The following is a 12787-nucleotide window of genomic DNA, read 5'->3' as shown; positions in this document are numbered from 1 at the left end:
TAAAGACTTAGTAAATGTATAGTGGCCACACAGTTAGTGATTCTTGATCTCCACTCTCTCTCCTCTCCCTCCAGTCACTCGTCGGTGCCTTCCAGCTCTCAGTACCATGAAAGGTGGTGTGGTTGTCGTTGGCAACGAGACTATTTTTGACAACGGGGAGGGAGAGAAGGTGAACGCCACTGATTTTCTGGACGCTTCAAAGTGAGTCCTCATGCCTCAACCTGAAACACCGTCAATGTACAGTACCAGTCAAAAGTTTGGACACACCTACTCATTCAAGGGTTTTTCTTTATTTTGACTGTTTTCTACATTGTAGTGTAATAGTGAAGACATCAAAACTATGAAATAACACATAAGGAATCATGTAGTAAACATTTAAAAAAAAAACAAATTAGATTCTTCAAAGTAGCCACCCTTTGCCTTGAGGACAGCTTTGCACACTCTTGGCATTCTCTTAACCAGCTTCACCTGCAATGCTTTTCCAACAGTCTTGAAGGAGTTCCCACATATGCTGAGCATTTGTTGGCTGCTTTTCCTTCACTCTGCGGTCCAACTCATCCCAAACCATCTCAATTGGGTTGAGGTCGGGGGATTGTGGAGGCCAGGTCATCTAATGTATCACTCCATCACTCTCCTTGGTCAAATAGCCCTTACGCAGCCTGGAGGTGTATTGGGTCATTGTTCTGTTGAAAAACAAACGATAGTCCCACTAAGTGCAAACCAGATGGGATGGTGAATCGCTGCCGAATGCTATGGTAGCCATGCTGGATAAGTGTGCCTTGAATTCTAAATAAATCACTGACAGTGTCAACAGCAAAGCACCCCCACAACATCACACCTCCTCCTCCATGCTTCACGGTGGGAACCACACATGTGGAGATCATTCGTTCACCCACTCTGCGTCTCACAAAGACATGGAGGTTGGAACCAAAAACCTAAAAATTGGACTCATCAGACCAAAGGAGAGATTTCCACTGGTCTAATGCCCATTGCTTGTGTTTCTTGGCCTAAGCAAGTTTTTTCTTATTATTGGTGTATTTTAGTAGTGGTTTCTTTGCAGCAATTTGACCATGAAGGCCTGATTCACGCAGTCTCCTCTGAACAGCTGATGTTGAGACGTGTCTGTTACTTGAACTCTATGAAGCATTTATTTGGGCTGCATTCTGACGTGCAGTTAACTCTAATGACTTTATCCTCTGAGTCTTCCTTTCCTGTGGCTGTCATCATGAGAGCCAGTTTCATCATAACGCTTGATTGTTTTTGCAACTACACTTGAAGAAACTTTCAAAGTTCTTGAAATGTTCCTGATTGACTGACCTTCATGCCTTAAAGTAATGATGGACTGTCGTTTCACTTTGCTTATTTAAGCTGTTCTTGCCATGATATGGATTTGGTCTTCTGTATACCACCCCTATCTTGTCACAACACAACTGATTGGTTCAAATGCATTAAGAAGGAAAGAAATTCCACAATTTAACTTTCCACACCTGTTCATTGAAATACATTCCAGGTGACTACCTCATGAAGCTGGTTGAGAGAATGCCAAGAGTGTGCAATGCTGTCATCAAGGCAAAGTGTGTCTACTTTGAAAACACTTATTTGGTTACTACATGATTCCATATGTGTTATTTCATAGTTTTGATGTCTTCACTATTATTCTACAATGTCGAAAATAGTAAAAATAAAGAAAAACCCTTGAATGAGTAGGTGTGTCCAAACTTTTGACTGGTACTGTATGAATTAATCAATCAATCAACCTACCCACCAACCAACCTATCAATCTGTCTGTCTGTCCGCCCGCCTGTCTGTCTGTCAATTGTTAGCAAAGTGTTAAGTGGACTTGTTGTTCTTACAGGAAGTCCAATGTGGTTGTTGAGGCTCGCCAGGTAGCCATGAGGATCTTTGAGGACTACACTGTGTCCTGGTACTGGATACTGATGTGAGTGTCTCTCCGTGGTAAACACACTCATGACACAAGACAATAAAGAAAGTTGCACACTCTATAGTTACCTGTATTATCCCAATAATGTATTGCTGAGCCAACATTTCCCCATAGAGATAAATGTTCCCTCACAGGAATAACAAAGTTCTGTGAATTTGAATATTATCTGTATTCCTCCAGTGGTCTGGTGACAGTGTGTGGGAGGGGGGTCAGTCTCATCTTAATAAGGTTCTGTGAATGTGAATGGGATTTCCTGTCTCTCCTCCAGTGGTCTGGTGACAGTGTGTGGGAGGGGGGTCAGTCTCATCTTAATAAGGTTCTGTGAATTTGAATATTATCTGTATTCCTCCAGTGGTCTGGTGACAGTGTGTGGGAGGGGGGTCAGTCTCATCTTAATAAGGTTCTGTGAATGTTATTTCCTGTCTCTCCTCCAGTGGTCTGGTGACAGTGTGTGGGAGGGGGGTCAGTCTCATCTTAATAAGGTTCTGTGAATTTGAATATTATCTGTATTCCTCCAGTGGTCTGGTGACAGTGTGTGGGAGGGGGGTCAGTCTCATCTTAATAAGGTTCTGTGAATGTTATTTCCTGTCTCTCCTCCAGTGGTCTGGTGACAGTGTGTGGGAGGGGGGTCAGTCTCATCTTAATAAGGTTCTGTGAATGTGATTTCCTGTCTCTCCTCCAGTGGTCTGGTGACAGTGTGTGGGAGGGGGTCAGTCTCATCTTAATAAGGTTCTGTGAATGTTATTTCCTGTCTCTCCTCCAGTGGTCTGGTGACAGTGTGTGGGAGGGGGTCAGTCTCATCTTAATAAGGTTCTGTGAATGTTATTTCCTGTCTCTCCTCCAGTGGTCTGGTGACAGTGTGTGGGAGTGGGGTCAGTCTCATCTTAATAAGGTTCTGTGAATGTTATTTCCTGTCTCTCCTCCAGTGGTCTGGTGACAGTGTGTGGGAGGGGGGTCAGTCTCATCTTAATAAGGTTCTGTGAATGTGATTTCCTGTCTCTCCTCCAGTGGTCTGGTGACAGTGTGTGGGAGGGGGTCAGTCTCATCTTAATAAGGTTCTGTGAATGTTATTTCCTGTCTCTCCTCCAGTGGTCTGGTGACAGTGTGTGGGAGGGGGTCAGTCTCATCTTAATAAGGTTCTGTGAATGTTATTTCCTGTCTCTCCTCCAGTGGTCTGGTGACAGTGTGTGGGAGGGGGTCAGTCTCATCTTAATAAGGTTCTGTGAATGTTATTTCCTGTCTCTCCTCCAGTGGTCTGGTGACAGTGTGTGGGAGGGGGGTCAGTCTCATCTTAATAAGATTCTGTGAATGTTATTTCCTGTCTCTCCTCCAGTGGTCTGGTGACAGTGTGTGGGAGGGGGTCAGTCTCATCTTAATAAGGTTCTGTGAATGTTATTTCCTGTCTCTCCTCCAGTGGTCTGGTGACAGTGTGTGGGAGGGGGTCAGTCTCATCTTAATAAGGTTCTGTGAATGTTATTTCCTGTCTCTCCTCCAGTGGTCTGGTGACAGTGTGTGGGAGGGGGGTCAGTCTCATCTTAATAAGGTTCTGTGAATGTTATTTCCTGTCTCTCCTCCAGTGGTCTGGTGACAGTGTGTGGGAGGGGGGTCAGTCTCATCTTAATAAGGTTCTGTGAATGTTATTTCCTGTCTCTCCTCCAGTGGTCTGGTGACAGTGTGTGGGAGGGGGGTCAGTCTCATCTTAATAAGGTTCTGTGAATGTGAATGGGATTTCCTGTCTCTCCTCCAGTGGTCTGGTGACAGTGTGTGGGAGGGGGGTCAGTCTCATCTTAATAAGGTTCTGTGAATGTGAATGGGATTTCCTGTCTCTCCTCCAGTGGTCTGGTGACAGTGTGTGGGAGGGGGGTCAGTCTCATCTTAATAAGATTCTGTGAATGTGATTTCCTGTCTCTCCTCCAGTGGTCTGGTGACAGTGTGTGGGAGGGGGGTCAGTCTCATCTTAATAAGGTTCTGTGAATGTTATTTCCTGTCTCTCCTCCAGTGGTCTGGTGACAGTGTGTGGGAGGGGGGTCAGTCTCATCTTAATAAGGTTCTGTGAATGTGAATGTGGTTTCCTGTCTCTCCTCCAGTGGTCTGGTGATAGCCATGGTGGTCAGTCTCATCTTCATAATCCTCCTGCGCTACCTGGCTGGGATCATGATCTGGGTCATGATCGTCATGGTGATACTGGTCATCGGATATGGTATTATATTCCCCTTTCCCGAAACCTATCTAACTGAAAACATACTGTTGTTTTACCTATTTAAAGTACCATTAAAAATAATAAAATCAACATTGTGCTTTATCAAGTTAACCATTAAGAAATGTTAGAGGTAGGCTCAGTGATATGACGTAGGTGCACTAAGTAAACATCAGAGTGGGTCAATTTCCGCAAAACAACTAAGAGCGTTGAAGTGCAAGGCTAAACTTCTCGGCTGATTTGGTCCCATGGCTACCAGGCTGTAACGGTGTGAAGAAAACCCCGTACACGTGTACAGATACTGTGTCACTGTGTGAGAGCCAAGTATTTAATCTTGCTCATCGCAATATCTGCGGTGCTGCTTGTGCAACGTCATTTCACTGACTCTTACCTTTAAAACGTTTAGGGATCTTCCATTGTGCCATGGAGTACCGCAGCCTGAAGGGAGAGCCGGGTTCTGACGTCACTATCCGTGATCTGGGACTGCAGACAGACTTCTCTGTTTACCTGCAGATCAGACAGACCTGGCTGGCTTTCAGTGAGTACATGCACTCATTCCCCCTCTTTCTCTCTCCCTCTTTCTCTTTCCCTCTCTATTTATTTTTCTCTCTCTTCTGCTCTCTCACTTTCTCTTTCTCTCTCAATTCATTTGAATTTGCTTCATTGGCATGATGTGACAATGTACATATTGCCAAAGCTTACTTTGGAGATTTACAATATAAACATAATTAAAATAATAATAATCAATGTAGTCAACAGGACAACAGTAACAACCATAGTCAAGGGTCAAAATAACTATACATTGAACAATAACAATAAGCATAGAGGACATGTGCAGGTTGGTTGGTCTGTCAGACACTGTCCCTCATGTTATGGCAGGCAGCAATGTAGTGCGCTGCCAACCCACAGCTCTCTGCATCCTCCCCCAACAGGACGGGCAGCCTACTCTCATCAGAGAGGTCTTTGTAACCTTGAATAAGGATGTCAAATTTGGGGAAATTACACACTCTCTCTCTCTCCCTATCTCTCCCTCTCTATACTCTTTCTCCCTCACTCTCTCACATCAACTCATTCAACTCAAGTTGAGACACACACACACACCAACACTCTAACTGCACTCCGCTCCTTCGTCAGTGATCATCCTGTCCATCGTGGAGGTGGTTGTCATCCTGCTGCTCATCTTCCTCAGGAAGAGAGTCCTCATCGCCATCGCCCTCATCAAGGAGGCCAGCAGGGCTGTTGGCCATGTGATGTCATCACTGTTCTACCCACTGTTGACCTTTGCCCTGCTGGCCCTGGTCATAGCCTACTGGGCCATCACCGCTGTGTATCCTTCAGCTGTCAATCATGTTATTCATGTTTACATGTCTGTCAAGGGAAAGAAATGTTCCTGTATTGGTCCTTGTAATGGTGTGAAATGTGCTAGATTACTTTTAGTTATAGGTTTTGTTGTAGCGCTAGCCTAGATAGCTGTAGATGGTGAAGGGAACCGTGCAGATTGAAATGTGGACAGACTGAGACCGTCAAGGAAAATAACTAGGACGACTCCTCCACAAGTCATCACTGCGGAATCTAAATGTAGCCATAAAGTTTCCATGCAGATGGTCACGTCTGTATGACATGTCTCAGTATCTACTTCCTTAGTGATGGAACCTCCTTGACCACCTTTCCCAGCTTCCTGTCCACCTCCAATGAGCAGGTGTACAAAGTGTTCAACACCACTGAGTGCGATTACTCCAGAAACACCTGCAATCCCGAGGTGAGCCACAAGATGTCTCTGTTCTTCCATATCTGCCTGTTTACACATCAGGCTTATTTTTTGTAAACTTTTATATGTTCCTTCTATTCTATCTGTATATAGTGTTCAAAAACAGCCTTTTTTCTAATTTATTGAATATAAGTGGACTACTCCTTTAATACCAGCAGAAGTGCTAATATCACAGAGATTTCCCCTCTCTTTCCTCAGACGTTCAACACCACCAACATCACAGCCCAGTGCCCGGACGCCGAGTGCCTGTTTGCCTTCTACGGAGGCGAGACCTACTACCATAAATACCTCATCCTGTTCCAGTTCTACAACGTGTTCCTCTTCTTCTGGTGTGCTAACTTTGTGACGGCGCTGGGTCAGGTGACCCTGGCTGGGGCCTTCGCATCCTACTACTGGGCCTTCAAGAAGCCCGACGACATCCCAGCCAACCCCATCTGCTCCTCACTTGGTCGAGCCCTCAGGTAGGAGGGGTAGTGTGTGGGATGGGGGGTGGGGGTTTGGATGCATGTGTGTGTGTGTGTAAGCAGTGCACGTGGGTGGGGTGGGGGGCGGGGGGGGCGTGAGTGAGTGATAGGGTGAAAGAAAGAAAGATAGAAAGAAAGAAAGAAGGGTTGCATGGAGAGTTAGTGAGAGACCAATCATTTGGACACAATATTTTACCTTCTTCCCCCTGTCTAGATACCATACAGGCTCCCTTGCCTTCGGTTCCCTCATCCTGTCTCTGGTTCAGGTCATCAGGGTTCTGCTGGAGTACCTGGACCAGAAGCTGAAAGGTAAGGTGGTGTTCTCACATATCCTGTTCCATTCTCAGATGTGAATGACTGGGATACTTCCTCATTGACATCATACAGTGGGAAATGGACAACAAAAAAAATGTCACTACTAATTATTACATTGTAATAGGTGGTTGTTATCTAAATGAACAGGAACAGATGTCATGATCTCCTGTTTGTTGTTATGTACCACGCTAGCTGCCCAGAATCGCTTTGCCAAGTTCCTGCTCAGCTGCCTGAAGTGCTGCTTCTGGTGCCTGGAGAAATTCATCAAGTTCCTCAACAGAAACGCCTACATCATGGTGAGTTCATCAACCTAACTGTGTGAATGTAAGTTATTTGTGTGTTAAAGGCAGTGTGAACTGTGTGAATTGAAGGCAATGTGAACTGTGTGAATTGAATACAGTGTGAACTGTGTGAATTGAAGGCAATGTGAACTGTGTGAATTAAAGGCAGTGTGAACTGTGTGAATTGAAGGCAGTGTGAGCTGTGTGAATTGAAGACTGTGTGAACTGTGTGAATTGAAGACTGTGTGAACTGTGTGAATTGAAGACTGTGTGAATTGAAGATACTGTGAACTGTGTGAATTGAAGACTGTGTGAACTGTGTGAATTGAAGACAGTGTGAACTGTGTGAATTGAAGACTGTGTGAATTGAAGACTGTGTGAATTGAAGATACTGTGAACTGTGTGAATTGAAGACTGTGTGAATTGACACTGTATGTAACACCACGTTTCCCCTAGGTGGCAATATATGGTAAAAGCTTCTGTACCTCAGCCAGAGATGCCTTCTTCCTCCTCATGAGAAATATAATCAGGTGAGTGTTGTTGACTACTGAGACGCCCTTCATAAACCCTACATAAACCCTCCATAAACCCTTCACATCTCCTTCTCAAACCCAAGTCTCTGGGACCTTTTCTGAAGAGCAATAGCATCTTTAACTCCACGTCTCTATTCATATAGACAGTATTCATGTATCTCTTTGGGTTTCTGTCTCTTTTGATTCATTTCTCTGTTGGCTTCTCAGGGTGGCTGTCTTGGACAAGGTGACTGACTTCCTATTGTTTTTGGGGAAGCTCCTCATCGTTGGAATTGTGGGTAAGTGATCCTCAGAAACACAAGCAGAGAGACTTGCTTTACACCTTGTACAGTTTCCCACCATCTGTGATACTTTTCAGTGAGCCCTCATATCCTAATAATATGCATCTCTTCTTCTCTTGCTAGGAATCTGTTCTTTCTTCTTCTTCTCTGGGAGGATTAAGGCTGTGGAGCAGACTGCCCCCTCTCTCAACTACTACTGGGTTCCCATTCTGGTGAGAGACAAGCCTGAATGAACTCTTATACTGTTACTTCAATCCATGTTTCTCAATGTTTTTTTGTGCTAGGGATTGGTAAGCTAAAGGTCATACTTATTTATAGGATCCTTACATTAAAACTGGTCAACATTATCCCAGGGCCGGTCTACTGACTCAAGGCTGAGAAATACTGCCTTTGAGTGTCTAAGTGTTGTTTGTATTGATTCCAACACTGTGTGTGTGCCTGTTTCTCTCTTCCTAGACGGTGGTGGTGGGATCCTACCTGATTGCCCATGGATTCTTCAGTGTGTATGCTATGTGTGTGGACACACTCTTCCTCTGCTTCTGTAAGTAATATCCTATTTTATTGGTATACTCTTTAGTCACTCACACAACTTTCCAAATCGGAAATGCTCTTTTTTACCTGAGATTCCTCTTTTGCCTGCCATGTTTCTGACTTTTCCTTCTCTTTGTCTCTTCCCTCCTTATTCCACACTTCACTATTTCTTATTCCACACTTTTTGCTTCTGTTATTTTTTTCCACTAACCCGAACAAACATAACCCCATAATACTCATCAAACACACACACAACGAAGGCGAAGACCTGGAGAGAAACGACGGCTCTCCAGAAAGGCCGTACTTCATGTCTCCGGAGCTTCACGAGATTCTCTCCAAAACCAAAATGGCGGAGGAAGAGGACAACAAAGATGGTACGGAACAGCCAGACGCTGACCCAAGAGAACCTACACTGATGGACGAAGTTCGCCTGGAGGAGGAAGTACCGCTGAAAGAACAAGATGGAGAGATACAACTGAAACACCAAGATGTGTTCATGCAGGCCAACGAAGAGGAGCAACCTCTGAAGGAGAAGACCGAAGAGGCGGAAGTGGAAGAAACACAAGAGGAGAAATCTGAAGTGAAGGAGGAGGAGGAAGAGAAGGGACCAGAAGAGGAGGAAGAAGTGGAAGAAAAGGGATCAAAGGAGGGCAAGCCTGGAGAGAAGGATCACCAGCCGACAAAACCTAAAAAGGAAGAGATAGAGGAAAAGAAACCTCAAGAGGCGGAGCCTAAAGACCATCCTTCTACACCCCAGGAGTAGTGGTTTACGTTGTCATGGAGACGTGAAGCTTGGTAAACCTCATAACTAGGTCAGGAAATGCTCCTGGCCTTCCTCATATAACATGTGCCGTATGGAGCCAGTATACACTACCTGTTACTAACGACGTAATATGTAATTCTATGCTAATATGTAATTCTATGCTAACGACTGTGTGATTTGAACCAGTTAAATGTGTGACCAGCTTTTAAATGCAAGACTTTTCACAGTGCTAATGTATTGTATTCACACATAGGGTTGTTTTAACATAAAGGTAGATGGTTTTAATAAGGTCCTGTGGTTGTAAAAGGCTGATCAAAAACCCAGTGCATCTCTGTAGCTTGAAAATATAATGTTTATTTATTGATTATTCATTTATTGTGTTGGTTTGGTTTTAGACAGTGATGTTTTTTTTTATCGTGAGGATCTGTAGATATGTGAGTGCTGAACCTGTGCCTGACTACTACAATTGTTATTATGAATATTTAATTGTCTTAATATCATGAAGTAATGAGTAATGAATGCACTATGAATTCACTATTACAATGTTTACAGTCAATCAAAACAAAACTTCAACTAACGGTGAAAATGAGCAATGTTTACATTGATACCAGCTGACACCAAATGGTAAATCCTTTGATATCCTTTGATATGAAAATGTGATTTCCAATGGAATCAATGTGTATGTATAGTATGTATTTATTAATAGGGTATGCTTATTATGTCTTATTACATCTGTGTGTAATTATTTATTTAGCTTATTAAGTTCTGTATCAATTATATAGACGATTCTTCCAGCCAAGAACACATGTATTGTAGGGAAATTCCACAAACTACTTGCCTTGGAATTTCAGACTGGCTTAACTGCTGTGATTGTGTTGCTGTGACGCAATCGTTTTAACCTCTCAGATCTAGGTCGTATTAACCACAGGAGGTTGGTGGCACCTTAATTGGGGAGGACAGACTCTTGGTAATAGCTGGAGCGGAATCAGTGGAATGGTATCAAATACATCAAAAACATTGTTTCCATGTATTTGATGCCATTCCATTTACTCCATTCCGGCCTCATTATGAGGCGTACCTGAACTTGTTTTTGTTTCCCGTTGCAAAATGTTTTTAAACGTTTTCCGCTGCATGGCCTAATGAATACGACCCTGCAAGCCCTGTTCAATGTTTACTGACCCTATTTGCCTTTGTTTTCTTCTTTCTCTCGATCTGTCTCTCCTTCTCGCTCGCTCTCTCTCTCTCTTTCTCTTCTTCCTATCTCTGTGCTGCATGGTGTTTCAGTAACATTGCCTTTGAGTGCTTTATCAAAACTAACCTTGCAACCTTCTGTCAATGTTTTCTACCTGTTTCTGTCAGTGTGTGTCACATTGTAAACATGTTAGCTGATGTAGTATTTCACTTATATATGATACATTCCACTCAGTTTGCTTCTGTTGGGTGCAGCTGTTGATTAAAGTTTGTTGTATGGATCAATATATAGTTTTTTTTTTTGCATGTAAATGACAAATGTAATCATGTTGAATGACGATAGGACAGTGGGAGAATGACACAATGGTGAGTTTCTATTCACTTTGGGACAGTTTCCCAGATACAGATTTAATAAATTTAGTCCTGGACTACACAAGCACTTTCATCAACGTATGCTTTTCAGTACAGGATTAAGTTTAGACGGTGTCTGGGTAACCTTTATGTTGTTAGGAATAGGATGCTGTTTTACCTGAAGAGATGTTGAGTTTGACAATGGTTGCTTCTCTTATTGTTGTCTCATCAATCCATTGATTTTCCAGTGGAAGACCTGGAACGCAATGACGGAACTGCAGAGAGACCCTACTTCATGTCTCAGAACCTTCTCACCATTCTGAAGAAGTCCAACGAGGATCAGGCCAAGACTGTAGACTAGCTGTTGGTGTGTGCGTGCGTACGTGTGAGGAGAACAGAGAAAGATGCGGTCAAGCCGCCTTGCCTGCGCAGTGTGCTGTGTGTGTCGAATGTGATCATGATACTGTACGGCTACAGAAGGATGCCATCGTCACAAACGGAGAGGGCTGAATGAGTAGCCAACATAATCCGTTGTGTTTCCCACAGAAGGTGTCTATGACAGAGCTTATAGTATTTGGTTTTTTTAAAAGATGTAAATCTGTTCTTGTTTTATTATCATTTTTGTTGTTGCTTTTTGTTGTGCCTTTTGTTTGGCTAGGCTGTTTTACTTTGGCTAGGCTGTTTTACTTTGGCTAGGCCGTTTTACTTTGGCTAGGCCGTTTTACTTTGGCTAGGCTGTTTTACTTTGGCTAGGCTGTTTTACTTTGGCTAGGCCGTTTTACTTTGGCTAGGCCGTTTTACTTTGGCTAGGCCGTTTTACTTTGGCTAGGCCGTTTTACTTTGGCTAGGCCGTTTTACTTTGGCTAGGCCGTTTTACTTTGGCTAGGCCGTTTTACTTTGGCTAGGCCGTTTTACTTTCTGCAGTCCTCTTGAAACTCTCTTTGAATATACAAAACTTTGCTACCTTTTTGGGGTTTTGTGGCTGACTCTGTATAATGTGTTCAATTTGAGCACACGTTTTACATGAGAATTCTCCAAGTTTTTGTCAGTTTTCTCAAATGTATAATGAATTACATAGATTTTCTCACGTTTAATTTACAAAAATGTTTTGCTTAAATGCTAAATCATTTTTGCATCAGGTTTGTTAATAATATTATTTGTCACTATTGCTGCTGTTGATCTTTGCATAATGGCTGCATATTGCAGTGTAGATTTACTGTAACTTACCAAAGTAAAGAAAACATGTTCTAATGCAGTATTAGTTTTGGGACTGAAGGTTTGTTAAGGAGTCCATGGGCCAGTGAAAAATGTAGTCCACTTTGGAGTGGTAAAGGTTTAATAGTCTCATCTTATTCCCCCCATTCCTAAGAACAAATAGATATGATGCCCACTCCAAAAGAGTAGCTTTCCAAGCTTTTCACACCTTTATATGTCTTGTTGTTTGGGAATCTATGCAATAGAATGTTTGCAGGCTGATAAATACATTTTAAGGCAAGTTGGAATGTTCACATGCTCATTGAAAATGACTGTACCAAACAACAATAGAACATTCCATTGGGTGGATCTCATCGTAAAAACATGGTATTTGGTACATTTTTGCCATCTCTTCGAAATGATTTACCTAGACTGACTCATCGTTGAAACAACACTGTTACAAATGGCGGAACTAGATATTTCTATACTTCCCATTCTGTCCTGATATACCCCAAAATGCATACATTTATGACCTTTGACCCCCGAAAGATTGGACCATAGAGATGTCATTACCATTCCATTTTTTTCATACCTTAATATGTTGTATTATGAAGTGAATAACGTAGAAAATTCCATTTGTTTGAAAAGATTGTTCCCCGATAATACAACATTATTTCATACCATCAATCCTGTGGCACCAACTAACCACATAGAAGTCAAAACATAAAATGCACACATTTACCTACCTCAGAATCATGGGTATCATACCAACATGTAACCTAAATGAAAATCCTCATTAGACTTTGCCACCCCAAAGTAGACAAATATGTGAAATTTGGCCTGCTGGCCCATGGACTATTTACTTAACCTCAAATGCAAGCTTTTGTATATTTCATTTTCAAGAGAAGGATTGTGTTAACGTGTGTTTTTGGAGCAGGATGTGTTGTAAATAATAAAGTTGTTTTTTTTACTGCTA

At 42.7% G+C, this 12787-nt stretch overlaps 1 protein-coding gene across 4 annotated transcripts in view; it reads left to right on the top strand.

Moving 5' to 3' along the window:
- LOC149975672 (choline transporter-like protein 2) overlaps nucleotides 1-12787 on the top strand; it is a 24571-nt gene extending 11784 nt beyond the window's left edge. For 2 of the 4 annotated variants that reach the window (XM_090204476.1, XM_090204477.1), the window contains exons 7-20: nucleotides 75-201; nucleotides 1856-1939; nucleotides 4030-4142; nucleotides 4546-4677; nucleotides 5274-5466; nucleotides 5814-5898; nucleotides 6106-6368; nucleotides 6586-6680; nucleotides 6879-6982; nucleotides 7424-7497; nucleotides 7708-7778; nucleotides 7905-7993; nucleotides 8238-8322; nucleotides 10866-12787. In XM_090204476.1, the coding sequence (XP_090060602.1) occupies nucleotides 75-201; nucleotides 1856-1939; nucleotides 4030-4142; nucleotides 4546-4677; nucleotides 5274-5466; nucleotides 5814-5898; nucleotides 6106-6368; nucleotides 6586-6680; nucleotides 6879-6982; nucleotides 7424-7497; nucleotides 7708-7778; nucleotides 7905-7993; nucleotides 8238-8322; nucleotides 10866-10978 (1628 nt within the window). In that variant the 3' untranslated portion in view covers nucleotides 10979-12787. Of the gene's footprint in view, nucleotides 1-74; nucleotides 202-1855; nucleotides 1940-4029; nucleotides 4143-4545; nucleotides 4678-5273; nucleotides 5467-5813; nucleotides 5899-6105; nucleotides 6369-6585; nucleotides 6681-6878; nucleotides 6983-7423; nucleotides 7498-7707; nucleotides 7779-7904; nucleotides 7994-8237; nucleotides 8323-8572 lie in introns of all 4 variants that reach the window. The other 2 variants (XM_090204474.1, XM_090204475.1) reach the window with 1 other exon arrangement.

Source organism: Oncorhynchus mykiss, chromosome 17, assembly GCF_057628025.1.
Source record: "Oncorhynchus mykiss isolate SJ-2025 chromosome 17, ASM5762802v1, whole genome shotgun sequence".
NCBI lineage: Eukaryota > Metazoa > Chordata > Actinopteri > Salmoniformes > Salmonidae > Oncorhynchus > Oncorhynchus mykiss.
This window is presented reverse-complemented; position numbering and strand designations above follow the sequence as displayed.